This window comes from Sinohyriopsis cumingii, unplaced genomic scaffold, assembly GCF_028554795.1.
Source record: "Sinohyriopsis cumingii isolate HCF-2022 unplaced genomic scaffold, ASM2855479v2 utg002140l, whole genome shotgun sequence".
Taxonomy (NCBI): domain Eukaryota; kingdom Metazoa; phylum Mollusca; class Bivalvia; order Unionida; family Unionidae; genus Sinohyriopsis; species Sinohyriopsis cumingii.
In genome coordinates this window covers 29,702-48,405 of record NW_028316139.1, presented here as the reverse complement: position 1 = coordinate 48,405, position 18,704 = coordinate 29,702, and the positions used below count along the sequence as shown (strand labels likewise).

Here is an 18,704-nt window from a genome sequence, read left to right as displayed (position 1 = left end):
CGAAAAGTTAATACGTCTATATTGTTATGTGCTTAACTTTGAAATAGTAACGAAAAGGAAATGGAAAACTTATAACAGTGTAATTATTGGCCTATGTGTAGTCTTTCTATATGACACATGTATGGAGTATGGCACCAGGGATGAGTATGTTTCTTATCAGCTGACTAAGGAGGGGGAGGAAAATGGAGTAAACTCGAACTCTTGATTTCTTTTCAACCATAACACAAGCTGATTCATTTATTAAGAAACAGTGAATAAAGTCAGTTCATAACCATGACAGTGACAGTTCATAACCATGACAGTGTTGTTTTGCTTGTACTAAGCCAAAATAATATCATTGTCTTGAGGTACAATATGGTATATGATAATTTCACACAAGGTCAGGGTACATATTAGCATTATGCTATATGCTATTGCCCCCCCCCCCACAAAAAAAAAAAAAAAAAAAAAAAAAAAAAATTTGTTTCGCGGCACATACATTGTTATGCTGTCGCTCATAACAATGGTTCGGAAATCGTGTTATGCATTCTTACAATTGCCAGTAGCTTCTCGTGGGTCGGTGGTTCTTTCCGGGGTTTTCCCGGGTTCTTCCTCCACCATTAATACTGGCCGCCATGTATAGCCTATCGTGTGCTGAAAAAATGGCGTTAAACCCCACAACAACAACAACAACATTCTTACAATATTATCTAGGTACACCGCATGACATGGCAAACAACACGTGTTATGTTCTCTACATTTGTTTCTCAGTACTGACCTTCCCACTGTGTGACAATCAATGCAAATCATATGTTAATCTAAAATACCTTCAAAGATGACTTCACGATGAAGTTCTTGTCAAAGGTTGACCTGCTCTTTTTTGAGATGCTAGGCTGTCAACATAGCAGTATGTAAACAGAACAGATTTCACTTCCGGATCATCACCAAGGCCTTATTACTCACTGTTCACTATCGCCGAAATACACACAGACAACAACACCCTGATCTCATATTATCAAGAATAAACAGTTACCTTAAATCCCTACCAAAAATGCATAAATAAAACTATTCTATCACCACCAAAATGAGAGAGGAAAATTTTTTCTAAACGTGGGTACTGAACTGAAAGTATTAATTGTGACCCGATTCCATGTACCAAAGAAATAAAGAGGAGAAAAACCAAATTTAAATGCGATGATGTATACAAATGAAACATCAGGAGCTATAAACACATTGAGTATGTATCGTACAGTCTTAAACGGTTAACTAGAAATAGTCATTAATCAAATTATCAAGGATGCCTGCCGCCGGCTTGATACTCCCTATTTTTGCTAACTTAAAACATGTAGACTATACCAACTAACTATTAATCGACGAAGTAAACGAAACTGAAGATCCTAGAAAGTATTAATGTCATCTCATTTGACCAATTCACTGGTAATGCACTGATTTTTAAAAAAAAAATTGATACCGAATTGGGCAGCTTTTATGAATAGTGTTTATCGTATACAATCCTGCGCACCTCACTACCTAAATGCGGGTTATGTATGTATGTATGTATGTATGTATGCATGCATGCATGCATGCATGTATGTATGTATGTATGTATGTACGTACGTGTGTGTGTATGTATGTATGTATCCATAATTGTGTAATACATTATATTTTACGTGTTGCTGTTTACAGAAAAAGGTCATGTGAAAAATATCCAATCGGATTATGGAACAGTAGCATGTACTGGCAGTGAGTGCACGGGCATCTTCGCTAGCGATGGTTCCAATAAGTTAACCCTATCTACATCTTGGCGGATCGAACAGATATTTAAGTGCTTTATCCTAGCGATATATATTGTGTTTCAAGAATTGCCTCCCTTAGTATGTGATGCCAGTTAAGTAACCAATAGTGTGTACAAGCAGTGCATTGTACATAGGCCAAAAATGGTGGAGGCAATTTACCTCAAAATGATACTAAGTTTAACTGACTAGGTACCAGAGAGAACCCGTTACAGGTGTAGTTGAGTGAAAGGCATTTGTAGAAAAAGGAACCAGCAGTGGAAAATGTTTATTTATGAGTCAGTTCAAGTAGTGTGCTCCCCTTGTCCTGATCATGTAGGAACAGTGTTCAAACTTGACATTTTGATTGGATGTAGTAGCTTGCGCCAAACTCATTTCTCATACTACTTTAGACAGGTTAATAAAAACCAATCCTACTTTTTAAAGAAGCAATCACTGTTGAATGCCAAATGTGAAAATCCTCTACCCTCCATTCTTACCTGTGTGTACCTACGAGATTTCTCGTTTATATTGAATATGTATAAACAATTGTTATGAGCATATGTAAATCTTTTATTACCAAAATTCACCCAAAATCCAAAACAAGTACTTAGCTGCGATCTTCTATATTTGGTATATATATTTTGATATATTTGCCAACTGCCTCAATTCTATTGACTTCACACGAGAGGAAATCTTTCTATTCATGTTAAAGAGAGAATGGGGTAGACTGACCTTTGTGCAAAGACTGGGGTTGGTGACCCCATGTATCTGAAGTCAGTGAAAAGTGTTGAAAGCTTATACCTTGTAAGCATACTGGGTCATATCCACCTGTGATGTTGAGTTCTGTATATTCGAAACAAATATAAAGTCCTTTATTTTTGATGAAACTTCCTTTAATAACAAGGGAAGGTAAATACTAATAAGTATATTTACCTTTGACCTGGTCATAACATAACATGGCATAAAGTGATGCATCCTGCATCACCTATGTGAAGTTCAATACAGTTTGTACTCGCTCGTAAGTCGAGTCAAACTGCAAATCACATAGACCCTAATCTGCCATTGGATAATGTGCCAATAGATACAAGTCTCTGTTTTTGTTCTACTGATTATTCCTAACAAATGCATATACACCATATATAAGAATAAAAATAAGAATTCTTTATTTCAGACTACAAACTCCATACCTCTAAATTAAAATATAATTATAAAGTAAAAACATTGTAAACATAAAAGAACACACACACACACACACACACATATATATATGTGTAGTCTGCATTTGGACTCAACTTATAACAAAGTACATACAGTAATTACTGATAAGAACAAAACACAACTCATGTTTAAACCAATTAATTTTATTACAAATGATGATTGTGTCGTCAAAATTGATGCATTAAAACAGCAATCGACACAGTTCAAAACTGTTTCTATACATTGATATAGGACACAGCTTGGTCTCTCATAATTTTTGTTTGACAAGACCAGATGTTACTTGCATAGTCTAGAGCTGTAATAAAAGTTATTGCAAACATGTTATGTTGATTAGAGTTATGATTTGTATCTAATAGTCGGAGTTTCCTCTGACCCTTGTCACCCCATTTTTGATATTTGGACATTTATGTTGGGGTTTAGGGTCAGAGTCCATTCCCTATTGAAAAGTTGGAATTCGCTGACACCATTTGGTGTTGGCATGGGGTAGCCGCTTACTAGCCAGCCCAGCAAACTTGAACGACCTTTCATCAAAATATACCTGCATGAAATTGATAGGAATATTATTTATTTTCTCAGAAATTGTGATCATAGCATTCGTGATGTCTTTAATCCACTGACAGACGAGATGAAAGTATATTGTTGTTGAAATTTGACCTGGATCTGGCTATTAAACTTTCCTATCGTAGGTTTGGTTTTGGTTTTGTGTGGTTTTAATGCCATTTTTCAGCACAAGATACAAGCTGGCCATTATATTTTGGTGGAAGAAACATCCAGGAAGTACAATTGACCCATGGGAAGCTCCTGGCAAGTTTTCTTTCCACAGTTGGTCAAATTGAGACAGAGAGAAGATGTGAGACTGATCTGCAAATACGAGCACCTCAGTTCACTTGACTCCCACTGCTGTCTTAGGTTCATTCAAAAGCTAAAACATGTGCTTGAGTAAGTAGTTGTCCATCCAAGGACTCAAAAAGTCTGTTTGAAAAAAGGTTGTTGTAGATGCCCGCCTTGTGGGAGTGGATTAATTGGCAGATTGTACCTTCTTGCATGGTGTTCGCTTTGTTTGGTTCTCCTTATCTAGGAGATGATCGCCCTTGTTGTTATTGCCCAGATCGAGTAAATATTAATATAAAGTGTGGAACTTATAGGTGGAATAAATAGAGAGCAGATACATAAAGCAGAATGACACGAGTCCAAGTACATGGAAAATCAATAATTTAATCAATTTCATAAACAACTGTGATAATATATTACATCAGGAAGATACACTTCTTTTTTAAATAAATCTTTCACCAAATTTCAGACACAAATATATTTATATAAATAGCCGATAGATAAATTATAGAATTGGTTCATCATAGAATCGAGTGAACAATCGAAGTCATTGCCTTGTACAACTTCATAACCTGTGTATTCCGGTTAACTCCGACTTCACTGTGGTGGTTGTTCCTCTTGGTCCTTCCGCTCTTTTGTTTTTCTCCTTCAACCTCCCTACTATCTCGCCTCTTTCCGGTCCTCAACCTTTATGTGGGTAGGTGGATACGTAAGCATGCAGATACGTAGGTACTTGTGTCAGTAGGCACATGGATACGTCACTGTATATGTCAGTGATGCTATTTCCCCTTTTAAAATAAACAGAGAAGCAACCTAAATTTTCTGTCGGTTATTCTACTAGAAATTGATCAGTACTCCCCTCTCGTTATGGTCTGATATCGTTCTATCGGAATTCAGACAGATACCAAGGCTATCTGGTCAGCTAAACACGGCAGACCATAAACAAACCTAGTTTCATAAGATTAATGTACTTCCTAATGGCTATTCGATCCTAAATCACATTAACAGCACACGAGACATAACAGTTCCATTCTTGTCCCAATTACATAAATGATGAATGCAATTCATTACATGCCTTAACTACGCTATTTTCAGCAAATACACACATTCAAGTCTTTATCATACATGAAATCATCTAAGATTGGTGAATACAAACGGATTCTCGTAACTCATATCAACTATAGTAATGCATGAAATCTTAGCATACCCAATTCCTATACAAACAAGATGACAACTTCAATTCGTCAAACTTATATAAAAAAGATTTTTGTACGAATTCAGATGAACTCGAAACACAGTTATCTCATATCAAGAAAGTTGATCTATGAATTTAAACAAATAAATTCATGCAAATATAAGCAAATAAATTCATGCAAGTCATAATATTGGTATCAACAAATTATATGAAATTAACACAAATACCTCGTGCTTCAAGCTTTATTTGCTTATATCACCAGAATTGTGTCTGTTGACTTTCCAGACATCTGGCCTCTTTGGTAAATGTTTTACGAGAGAATTTCTTCCACATTTACTCTCGTAGTCTCTTATAGTTTCACTCTTGCAGAAAATTGCAGACAGATTAGATATATTGATGGGGGTAATATTTAAACCCCATGGAATTTCGTGTGGGAAACACGCCCCTTATTTAGCCTAACCAATCAGGGTTAAATACATTTACCGCCTTTTATAAGTTGATGCCAAAATTTCAGTCAACTTGACTTTTACTTTTCCGATTAACTGTTCTGGAGAATTTTAATTTCTGACAGTTCCGATATAAAATCGAAGTTAAATGTCCCCTTTCTAGTCGTCTAATTAATTGTTTTCTGGCCCCCAGGTTAATGCGTTCTTTATAGATTGACATAAATTTGCACCCTCACAATTGTGTATATACATTCATCCAGTTGTCTGAAAAAATACTTCAAACATTTCAATACAACTACAAACCTTGAAAGCACAAAACCCAGATATTGTATGCTGCAGTGAAATAAATGTCAGTTTTCCTCAGAAGTATCATTTACAGACAATAACGGTCAACAGAAATTCCTCAACAAACCTATGCCATTATGACAAGTCATCATGGATAATCTGCAACGTAATATAGGTATTCATGTTCATCTTGAAATGATTTTCTTTGATATAACATTGTAGGTATAAAAAAAAAGAACATGGTTCCAGTTTAATCCACAATGACTGCAGAAAATTTACATAATGACATGCAAAAATGGCATCTAATGTACAAGAATTTTCATGCTTTCTGTCTGCTACAGACTATCCTTAGGCTTGTAACTCTATTTCAATTGCACTCCATAGAAGATTGTGACATTTTTAAAATGATTTTATATTTATTGTATATGTGTTACCGTTTATATTTTATGTTGCTGTAAGGGGACCTTGGTGGCCTGATGGTCTAAGGCACTTGCCTTTACAGACCACTCAAACATTTCACCTCTGACTACAGTAGTTTGAGTCTCAGCTGGACCTACATAGGTATGTGACAAAATCTGCAAATAGTTTCCTGTAGGTTGGTGGTTCATTCTGGTTTATTCATTCATGAAATAGATTGGCTGCCATGAATAACCTTTATCATGTTCTGGAAAACCCCACAAACCTCATCTTGCTGTGCCTATGTTCACACATTCATATGGAAAGGTTTATCTTCCAAAATGCATGTGCAATTTATATTATATTATTCAAATTATATCTTTAGTTGGCACCATATAGTAATTATTTTGCAGAGGTGATGTACAATACTACAAACAAGCATCACTGACTTGATCAAAGATGTTTTTTATAGTTTTTTTATTGTTTCCAATTTTGTGAAATATTTGTTTTTGTGGGAGGATATACCTACTTGATTCTGCTGAAACAGATGTAGTTTAATCCACTGCTATGAAATATGCACTTTTATGAAACAGTCTTTAGTATTCTCCAATACACACTATTTGTGAAATCTTCAAGATTTGTGTTAGACCCTGCAGTTCATTCAACAAACATGAAATAAAATTTAAATCTAATGGCATAAGTTTCATTTGAGAAGGTCTAATTGCAGTGGACTTGTATTGAACCAAAGTTTTACCAATGCTACAAGACATGAAAGTCAAGGTAGACCCGAGTCAGTCATATAATCCAGTTACTTTGGCAGTACCTGCCCATATAATCTAAAATTATTTGTTTGTATTCTGAAATACCTTTGGAAGATCTTAAGGTAAAAATGTAATTCCTCATTACAAACATATAAAATTTGTAGAAATATCTTCTTTGCACATCGAAGATACATTACAATTGAAATCAGTTGTCTTTCAGTATCTAACTTCATCCAAGCAACACATTTTTTCCTAAATGAATTAATATAACTTGCACACTGAGCCCATGCTAACAATACAAATTTTAACCAAACTTGGACTAATGGTGAAGTCAGCATAATAATTTTACTGATTTGTCTTGTTTCCCCACTTAATTATCTATTTTGAAAATAATCATGTTTGCCCAGCTGTAAGGAAACATGCCAGATCTTAAGGAAAACAAACCTGAAAATGGAATTCTGCCGATCGAGTTTTTCTTTCAACAAAATATATCAGTGTGAAAGTTTAAAGTCACATATGACTTGTGGAATCTGAAAAAATGTAAAATTGACTTTGTTCATTATATATACAAGATTAAACTGCTCAAGAGAAAGTATAATCATATTCTGGCCTGTTGTTGTAGGGTTTAACACCATTTTTCAGCACAAGATATGCTATACAAGGTGGCCAGTATAAATGGTGGAGGAAGGGCCCAGGAAAATCTCGTAAAGAACCACTGACCCATGAGAAGCTACTGGCAAGCGTTCTCATGTACCCACATTGGCCAAGCCTGAGACTCAAACCCACACAGACTGAGGTGAGATGGCAGTGATCCATAACAGTGAACGCTTTAGACCACTTGGGCTCCTATTCTGACCTGCTGTTTTTCCCCATGTGGAATTTGGTTCTTTTATTTGTAATGGTAAAAATGGCAGTTCATGTTAACCTAGAACACAATATCTTGCCACCCAGTCTTATTCAAAACCGTCACAACATTACTGAAGCATGAAATGTGTCACCATACTGACCCACTTTTTGTGGAAGGGTGTTGTCTTAGCAAAAGGCATCCATAAACAAAGTTGTATGATTATGCGGCATAATAAACTGAACTAAAACAAAAAATGTGGCCAAAGTCACCGAAGTTTTACATTTAAGTCATATGACATGGCTGTGCATGAGAAACTGACCCTACATGCATCTGAAAGACAATAAGTGACAGAGAGACTTCAACTCGATAAATGGACTAGGATAACATTATATGCCTCTTCCTTTTTCAAATATGAAGTTTCCGATCCTTAATTTTGTTTTTATTGATAATACATAGTCAAAACTTGTTAACTGGACTCTGAATTACCTGATAATAATGTTTATTTGTCACTTTTATTGTGCCAGAAATGGCAAAGATTTATTACAAGGCTATTAAAAAATTGTTTATCCATCAGTACCCTTAATTTGATATTCTATAATTATGGTATTTCTTCAGAAAGAACTACAAATCAATTAACAAGGTGACCATATTGCTCATTTAAAACATGCACCAAAACACATGGACACTAATCTGTCAGCAGGGAGTATGCAAATAAATTGGTCAATGTTTATTCTGCCTAGGATTGCCAGTGAACAGCATGGACCCTGATCCACCAGACCACTGAATAAATGTGTTGTTAGTAGAGTACACTGCTTGGGATGGACCCTGATCCACCAGACCACTGAATAAATGTGTTGTTAGTAGAGTACACTGCTTGGGAGCTTTATCATCTTGAATAGAGCTGGGTACCAAGAGAAACTGTTTGCTACAGTATTTCTGAACATACAGCGATAGGTACCACAGTATACTGCAATATATTAGAGAACAACGATTTAATTTTCTGAGACAGGAGCCTGACACTATTTTTAAAGAAAATTCCATTTGTCAGTAGCTGAAAAATATCTTACTCTGGTTAACAGCAAAAGAACACCATATTATTTAAAGATAAAAATTATATCGAGATAAAAGAAAATAATATATTTCTGCTCAAGAGATAATTGCAGGTCTCCCCACCCCTGAAAATTAAATGGTCTGCACATTATGATAGATGACTTTGCTGTGTGTATGCTAAAAGACTGCTATGTGTATGCTAATAGCTGCACAAGATATAATCTGGAAACTGTACATAAAGTGAGCTAACTAAGCTTATACTATAGCAGACACCCTGATTGAAAGGTATTTTGCTGAACTCAGAGAGCTTGTTGATAAAAACGGGAAATAAAGACATTTATTATTAGCTATACTAGGCAGGGAAACATTGAGCGAGATGCCTTCACACTGGCAAGATATTAATCAGCAAGGGCCAGTAAATAGAAAACACACAGACTAAATAAATGAGAAAATATTAGTTGACTTGAGAAATTATGTAAATCTAGAAAGAAAACTGCTCTCCTGAAAATGTTTGAATCACATGTAGTCTTATAAAGAAACACATGTTCTTAACACATAACATATACTAGGAAATAATGAACAAATGACATCTATTTTTGACTTTTTATTTTAATTATAAATTTTTCCAAAAATCTGGATTTGACCCAAAAATCTTTCACAACATCACATTTGGCCACCATGTTAGCATATGTGTCTCATGTGAAACATGCGATTGAAGGATCATGTATATAATTAAATTCATAATATTCAAAATTGATCTGTGACCAATACAAATGTTTTGTAAAAAAATGAAAACATCTTATTAATAGCATGAAAAACAATATTTTATTTAGGAATTTCTGCACAGTCCTTACTGACAGAAACTTCCTTAGTACCGGTACAGTGATGCGTACCACTGGAAAAATATAATACAGTAAACTGGTATACCAGTAATACTACACACCTGTTAAGTGTGCAAGTGATATCAGTGGATTTCACAAGACATGATTAAGAGACCTGTATCATCTTGAGTGTGTATTTGATATCAGTGGATCTCATGAGACAAAAGGACAGCTGTATCATTTTCAGTATACATTCATGAGACTGATCAGGACAGCTGTATCATCTCAAGTGTATAGGTGATTTCAGTGGATCTCATGAAACATGATCAGGACAGCAGTATTATCTCAGGTGTTTATGTGATCTCAGCTGATTTCATAAAACATGACCAGGAGAGCCATATCATCTCAAGAATGTAATATGTCATGTCATGAGACATAAAGTATCAGATGAGATCAGCTTATGTCACAATGAAATGATCCAGGTCGCATGATACTGTATACCTTAATTATATACATTTTTTAAAAATCTGAATTTTATTAAATTACTGGACCTAGCATAACAATTAACTTGTGGCAATACTGCGCACAGATATTGTTCTGATTCTTGGAAACACATCATACATTTGTCTTAATGATAATTAAATGGATTTGCTGTGTCAGTAATTGGAATTTTTCATTCAAGGTAATTTTTTTGTTGCAGGTACTTGCAGGTGATGTTGCAGTTCATGAGTTGTTTGCATGAAGACATTCCCACTACCATATATACTCATGACAGCTGGTTAAAGGATCAGTAAGCTTCTAAATATCATCAAAAATACTGCTGGTGCTATCTGAATTTTTAAATTACCATGCATGCTCAATAACAAGTTGTCCAATTGCAAACAATATAGACCCTAATCTGTCTATGCATAATACACTGGCAGATAAAAGTTTATTTTTGTTTTACTGATTACTTCTAACAAATAATATGCATAATTAAGACTACTACACACCCTGGTGAGATTCTGTACCTAATGTTTTCTTCTACAAAATTAGGTGGAGTGGGAATCCTTTTTCATGTCATAGGATAAAGTATTTCCAATATTTCCAACAGTGGCGATGCAGAACTGGAAAATGCTAGTAGGTGACACAGATGTCTATAATGATGGAACTATGTACCATTTATAACAAAACAGCAGATCTTGGTGCATGCTCTACACAGATGGGCACCAGAGAATACTACTGAATGCAGTTTTATATACACTACAACCCAGCCTCCCATCCCAATTCCATCATTCGTAATCATCTGGTGGCTCTGTCTTCACTATATAATTATCATAATCATCACCATATTGGGATTCTTGTATTAATCTTTCACTTTCTTCAAACTCCTCTGAATCCTGAATACTAGAGTCATGATCATTCAACTTCGATTTTCTGGTCCTTATTCTTGACATTCCAACTCTTTTGTCATTCCCTGTGTGTTCTTGTTTTGCATTGGTTTCAGAGTTTGTTTCCAGCACTATATGCTCGGTGGAATTGTTATCTGAATTTGTGTCAAAAACTCTAAATAGTTTTATTGGTACTGGAGATGGTGCATTTTCAATATTGCTAACCAAATGATCAATGTCGTACTTGCTTTTCCTCTTTTTGCGTTTCAGAATAAAAGAGTGAGATGTGGATTTGTCTACATCTAAACTCACACTGGAGAGGACTAAATTACTTAAATTTACACTGGAAGTGGTCGTGACTATAGATGGAACTGTGCATGCACTGGATACACCACCTATACTAGAATTTAAAGACGGTCTGAGTATCGCAGTTGCCTGAGATGTTGGAACAGGTTTGTTGGGCATCAGAACAAATAATTGTTTATTTTCAGTTGATGTCTGTATAGATGTTGCCAGTTTGTTGGGATTTTGAAACATCTGTGGCTCAAGAAAAAGTGGTGTGTCCTTCTTCTGGATTCCTGTTGGGACAGTTGGCTGAAGCAAAGGATTTGGCAAGGCTGATGGAGCAATTCTCCATGATTCCGTCTCTGGGACACTTGAAGATTTTACGCTGTCTTTGTCTCCCCCATTTGTTACACATGTGGCTCCAAGTAAATTTCTCTCCGATAAGAAATACTTTCCTGGAAAATATAAGTCAGTAGAGAGATCACTGTAATGGGAGACTATTTGTCACTGATCAATGTTTATAAAATATAATGACCTCTACTGAAAGATTAATAATGACTGGCAGAATGTGTTATTCATAAAGGTCTTTGCTTCAACAGAGTTAATAGTTTTATATTGCTAATCTGACATGCTAAGATCTTTTTCTACAAAGGTCTCAACCATTTTATCAAAATTAAAGAATATTTCATTCACAAAGTAGTTCAATATTATTAAAGAATATGACATGCACACTGCACATGGATATAAAACATGAGAATATTTTGGACCAAAAGAACTGTGACTGTTTTCTAGAACTTGTGATTTTTCAAGAATTAATTTATTGCCTTTGGTGTTTTTACTTAAGCGAGTAAATAAATGTTTTATATCAGAAAAATATGTTGATGAAACTAAAATGTTTTGCATTTTTATTTCTGAATAACCAGTTTGAAGGTGATATAAGAAAGGTCATTTGAGGGACACTATTAAATTTGTGATTCACTTGGAATCTTTCACAGCAACAAGGATTGATTAAGAAATCACAGTATCAGAAAATAACATACAGCAGCATTTTTATACTTTGAAATAATACAGATTGTAATATTTACAAATATGTAATGGAGTTTCATGTCACCTACCTTCTGGTTAATTATACTGGTTTACCTAACCAAAGCACATAGACAATAAAAACTATTATGAGTGACCTCTACTATGAGCGACCACCTGTCATTTGTGACCACAGTTTATTATATAAAAGCTATGTCATGAGCGACCACCTGCTGAATGTGACCAGCCACCGCAATGTCTTGGCAAAATATGCATTTCAACACTGCTATGAAAGACCGCATGGCAAAAAAGAGGATATAATTCTACTAAGCTTTATTTAATACCTGTAACAATGACCGCTCATACCGTTCAAACAAAAAATAACAGAAAAGGCTGGCTACCAATATCTAAAATTAAACAGTTTTATATGTAGATTATTCCCAAGTCTGGTTCCCTGCTTCGTATGCTCCTTATGCTGTTTTCTGCTATTCGTATAGAGGAGAGCAACACAGGGAGCATACAAAGCAGGGAATCAGACTAATTATTCCCGTACTTAGCCTGCTTCCTGGCCTTATCATAGATCATCTCATCCCTATGAACGACCATATCAAGAAAACATAGACACCACTGACCTATTTTGTAATAAATTGTTACAATGACCGCTTGATTAGTAACGATTATTCTGATAAAAAAAACGAACTTAAAGAGAATAATAATAATAAAGAAAGAAAAAAGGATTCTGGCTACCAGTGATAGATGCTACAATCCACAAACCAGGCCAATGTATATGTCACGAATTGCCATTGTAGTGCTGAAATTGACATAGTGGTCATGTATATTGTCCTTAGAGTTAATCCATATTGCCTGGGTGTGAATAAGGTCATTGTCTATTAAACCAGCAAGAGAGAATCTTTTGAGGGATTTGATTGATAACGTTCAAGACTTTTGATGTTTGTTGTTTTTTTCCCCCTGATGTTCATTGATTACATCCCAATCAAAGCTGTCGCCCATTTAAGTTGGTGCGACCGGTTTAAACACTTTCCTTATTGAGTTATCTCTGCATGTCTTCTTTGAATGAAGTCGTTCACTTTTGTCTGAGTAAATTGTTCTGTTTCTGGATGAGATAATTGTTTATTTTTATTTCATTATTATTAGATATGCAATGCACATACATAGATTTCTCATATTTTCACAAAGCCCAGTCAAAACATTCTTTACGTTTGATATTACAACTGAGCACTAATAATTCTAACACATAGAACCTTAATAACAATGGACAAGCCTCCAACTAAAAAGAGACAAATTTTAAGGCTGGTCATACACAACTTTCCATTACTAACCTGAAATCAACTAAAGTCATGAACAATGAACCACAGCATAAGTGAGGGCATGAGATAGTATTGCAAAGAATTATAAGTAATACTTGCAACTGGGGGAGGAGGGAATCTGTGTACTTCTAGGGGGAGAGGGGAACTTGTATACTTATACCACTGACATTTATTTCAATGAACATCTAAACTGTGCACTATTTGCCCCCATTTCTATACAACTGTTAACTTTTAGAATTTACTGAAGAAAAAATGTCCACTTCTCTTTTCTTCAACTGTTATGTTAAACTTTGGACCTATACACAAATATTAAGCCCACCCCCCACCCCAGCATTTTGCTAAAAAAAACCTGGTAAAATACAATCCTATCAAATTTTACTAATAGTTGTGATGTTTTACTGAAGTGAGTCCTTCAACCCTTTAGCTTTTACACAACATAGGGCAATAAAAAACCTCCAAACTGTTTCCATATCATTTGATCAGAGAATTATATTATTAAGAACCAAGTCAATTTAAGGAACTTTCCTAAAGTGGGGGCCAAACTTTAAAAAGAGTCGAAGGACACAGAGATCTTGCAGTTACTAAATCAACATCAACACCCTGTTTTTAACCAGACAATATCTGGGAAATCCAGATGTAACATTTATGGTTGCTCCAGACAATAACAAAAAGATGCACACTGCACAAGTATGCAACTTTATTTACCATTTTTTCCAGAGACCAGATGAAGACTTTTCATCCAAGTAAGCAATTTTTTGAATCTGTGTTTACTGAGAACCACTTGGGATAACAGCTTGTAAATTTCATCCTTGGCTTCTACTAGATCTGAAATAAAGTGTGAGACATAACAAGGGTTTAAACAAACAAAAATAATTTTTTTTAAAGGAGATTAAAAAAAGTTGTTTTGAAACGACCAATAACAAAGTTTGCTTACATTTAAGTGTAATGTTTTAGATTGTAATGTGGCAGCACTTAGGTTGAAGTTGTATTCTAACAAATGTGTGTTCACACTATCTGACAAATGTAATAAATCTGTGAATAAACTGTCTGACCAGTCTAACAAAACTCCAAATGCACTGTCTGACCAGTAAAATGTCAAGGCAGCAAGATCCATAAATGAACTGTCAGACCCAATATTCTGCTGAACCTTTTGCTTTACCTATGTCTTTATGCTAATATTTCCCTCCTTTGCATCTAACCTGCAAAAATGGTAACTGACTTAAAAGAAACTTCAACACTAGTGAGGCGCTGTCCCCCATTGTTTCCAGCAAAGTTATACCTCACTGTTATCTTGCTTGTGCTGATGAGACAAAACTTGTGCTCACAACATCACGCCAATCCATGTAATGTATTGCCATGGAAACTTTGGTAAATTCTGAACAAAATGTGAAAGCATGATGATAATAAATATACATTTGATGCCTTGATGAAGCACATGAAAAGTGATGAATTGCCTACCTCCACCTATGTGTCACTAGCTGTTAGCCAATTGTTGCCTTGAGGATGAAAATCAAAACTTATACATTGCCAAACTCCACTTACTTGCAACTAAATGTAAGCCAATTGTTACCTCAGAGGATGTAAAAGAAAACTAATACATGGCCAACCTACACCTACTTGCCACCAGCTGTTAGCCAATTGTTGCCACAGAGGATGTAAGTGAAAAGTGATACACTTCCAACCCCCACCTACTTAGCTGTAAGCCAATTGTTGCTTATACAACATTCTAAATGACAGCTGATCAACCTCAAGCTGGGATATGTGTGACTTGTAACATAATCATGCCTGAGTTGCTAAACTTGTCCAGCTATGAACAATTTGAGTCAATAAGATGTCAGAATGCCTCAAATACACAAATGTCACTCAAAATTACAATCATGATTAAAGATCTTGACAATATAAACTTACCTATCAAGTATGGTTCAAATCAGACCAGAAATACAGCTTCTAGTTTGGTATGAAGCTAGCCAATTTAGTATCAGAACATTTCATTAGGGGGCGCTCACCAGATAATATGTACTTTTGAGAGAGTGACGTATGTAAGGTGAAGTAGTTCGCATTTAAAACATGCACAATGGAGAGAATGTTGGCATACCTCTGTGCTACATTAATGTAATGTGGATGATATTTCTTCTGGATATTGTACTTTTGGAAATTTTACATGATTTAAGCACATTGCTAACTAAAATGACTGCTCCCTTGTGTTAAAAAATTAGCCTGAATTAGTCTAAAGTACACTATACATAGCAGCTATTAAAATAGGGAAAATGAATTTTGCCAGACTAGACAATACCAGCTTCTGAAAGTGCAATGAATGAATTACCAAATATATAAATTGTAAAAAAAGTTATCAGCTCTTTTTTTATACAATTTACCTCTGAAGTTCAGGAAGTGAAAATGACCAAGTAGAGCTAGCACTTTTTTGAAAGGTGCACATCTGAAGTAAGGCCAAGCTGTATACTCTATAACCCATATTACACCCATCAATCATACACCAAAATAAAGGGAATTAAAGGTTCTTTGCATTATACCTAAGATATACAAGGTCTTTTTTAAATAGCCAGTATAACCAGTGAGGAAAGCCGGGGAAATTCTTTTTCTTTAAAATCCTAACCCTATGCAAAATGCGAAACTGTACAGCGGCACCTTAAAGAAAATACAAAAATGTTTGCAATTATTTTTTTTATTTTCATATAATTATGTATGATGTTCTGAATAAAATGGTACATTCATATTGATGTTAAGCATGAAAATAAGCTAATTATGATCATTTTTCTCCTGCTTACATAATTTGCCATGAGGTATGTTTGTGTGAGTAGTGACCTTAATTATGGGGAAATTAGAAGTCTTAGAATATAGGAATAGAGTCAACTTAAATTTAAAACTGTTGCAATAAGTGACAAAAATATATGGTGAAAATGTTTCTTTTCATTTATTTGCAATGAAATAAAAAAATAAATGAAGAGAAAGTGAATTCGCTTCTTCCATATTAAACAATAGGCAAATATTTTACACTTTGACCTTTATGAACCTGATGAGTTACCTCCCTTTTCAAATTGTAAAATTCATTGTTGATATCTCAGAAATAATTCTGGCTAGTTTCATGTTCCTGTCACTCAGCATAACATTGGTTGCTATGTTTACAAAATGTAATGTGCATTCTTAAAATAGCTCACTTTTTATCATGGGGGGGAGGCTGGACTTGTTAGAGACTCTGACACTCATAAATACTGTTCTGTGGGGGGAAATGCAGGAGAATTATTCAAAAGGATTGTTTTGATGCTTGCAACTTAAATGTTTCAGCCATATAAACATAATTAAATCATACAAAAATAATACCTATATCTTCTTTATGGGTGCGCTCACCAGATAATATGTACTTTTGAGAGAGTGATGTATGTAAGGTGAAGTAGTTCGCATTTAAAACATGCACAATGGAGAGAATGTTGGCATACCTCTATGCTACATTAATGTAATGTGGATGATATTTCTTTTGGATATTGTACTTTTGGAAATTTTACATGATTTAAGCACACTGCTAACTAAAATGACTGCTCCCTTGTGTTAAAAAAATCAGCCTGAATTAGTCTAAAGTACACTATACATAGCAGCTATTAAAATAGGGAAAATGAATTTTGCCAGACTAGACAATACCAGCTTCTGAAAGTGCAATGAATGAATTACCAAATATATAAATTGTAAAAAAAAGTTATCAGCTCTTTTTTATACAATTTACCTCTGAAGTTCAGGAAGTGAAAATGACCAAGTAGAGCTAGCACTTTTTTGAAAGGTGCACATCTGAAGTAAGGCCAAGCTGTATACTCTATAACCCATATTACACCCATCAATCATACACCAAAATAAAGGGAATTAAAGGTTCTTTGCATTATACCTAAGATTTACAAGGTCTTTTTTAAATAGCCAGTATAACCAGTGAAGAAAGCAGGGGAAATTCTTTTTCTTTAAAATCCTAACCCTATGCAAAATGCGAAACTGTATAGCGCCACCTTAATCAGTACAGCATCCACATCGGACAAATATAGCATCTATCCATAGCTCAAGTTCCATCCCAACGTCCAATCATTCACCATAGCTCAAGTTCCATCCCAACGTCCAATCATTCACCATAGCTCAAGTTCCATCCCAATGTCCAATCATTCACCACAGAGATGGAGAAGTTGTAATCATTCCAAGTACTTTGCCATAGACATGGAGAAGTTGTAATCATTCCATGCACTTTGCCATAGACATGGAGAAGTTGTAATCATTCCAAGTACTTTGCCATAGACATGGAGAAGCTGTAATCATTCCATGCACTTTGCCATAGACACGGAGAAGTTGTAATCATTCCAAGTACTTTGCCATAGACATGGAGAAGCTGTAATCATTCCATGCACTTTGCCATAGACATGGAGAAGTTGTAATCATTCCAAGTACTTTGCCATAGACATGGAGAAGTTGTAATCATTCCATGCACTTTGCCATAGACATGGAGAAGCTGTAATCATTCCATGCACTTTGCCATAGACATGGAGAAGTTGTAATTATTCCAAGTACTTTGCCATAGACATGGAGAAGCTGTAATCATTCCATGCACTTTGCCATAGACATGGAGAAGTTGTAATTATTCCAAGTACTTTGCCATAGACATGGAGAAGTTGTAATCATTCCAAGTACTTTGCCATAGACATGGAGAAGTTGTAATCATTCCAAGTACTTTGCCATAGACATGGAGAAGCTGTAATCATTCCATGCACTTTGCCATAGTCATGGAGAAGTTGTAATCATTCCATGTACTTTGCCATAGACATGGAGAAGTTGTAATCATTCCATGCACTTTGCCATAGACATGGAGAAGTTGTAATCATTCCATGTAAGAAACCCCTCTTGCTGATATTGCATGATGTTAATGAGGTACATGGATTTAATTACATTATGGGACAAAGAATTATATTAAAATAACAAACTGAAAGCCTGATGATTATATTGGAATCAAATTATAGAATGTGCAGTGTTCATTCCATAAATGAAAATATTAGGCCCATGTTCTACAGTAATAAGTACACTCTATCCAGTTTGGCAACTTACGATGTG

General features: G+C 35.1%; 1 protein-coding gene and 1 long non-coding RNA gene across 9 annotated transcripts in view; one reads left to right on the top strand and one right to left on the bottom strand.

Moving 5' to 3' along the window:
• The window catches only part of LOC149770991 (uncharacterized), a 34,096-nt gene extending 22,714 nt beyond the window's left edge, over positions 1-11,382 (top strand). For 4 of the 8 annotated variants that reach the window (XR_016418422.1, XR_016418419.1, XR_016418416.1 and 1 more), the window contains 2 exons: positions 10,305-10,394; positions 11,245-11,382. This is a non-coding gene — a long non-coding RNA (uncharacterized LOC149770991). Of the gene's footprint in view, positions 1-6,188; positions 6,291-10,304; positions 10,460-11,244 lie in introns of those variants that run through there. The other 4 variants (XR_016418417.1, XR_016418418.1, XR_016418420.1 and 1 more) reach the window with 3 other exon arrangements.
• LOC149770990 (uncharacterized) overlaps positions 9,375-18,704 on the bottom strand; it is a 34,993-nt gene continuing 25,663 nt past the window's right edge. The window contains exons 7-8 of the mRNA XM_089948916.1: positions 14,316-14,435; positions 9,375-11,714 (exon numbers count right to left, since the gene is read on the bottom strand). Of these exons, the coding sequence (XP_089805042.1) occupies positions 10,876-11,714; positions 14,316-14,435 (959 nt within the window). The 3' untranslated portion in view covers positions 9,375-10,875. The remainder of the gene's footprint in view (positions 11,715-14,315; positions 14,436-18,704) is intronic.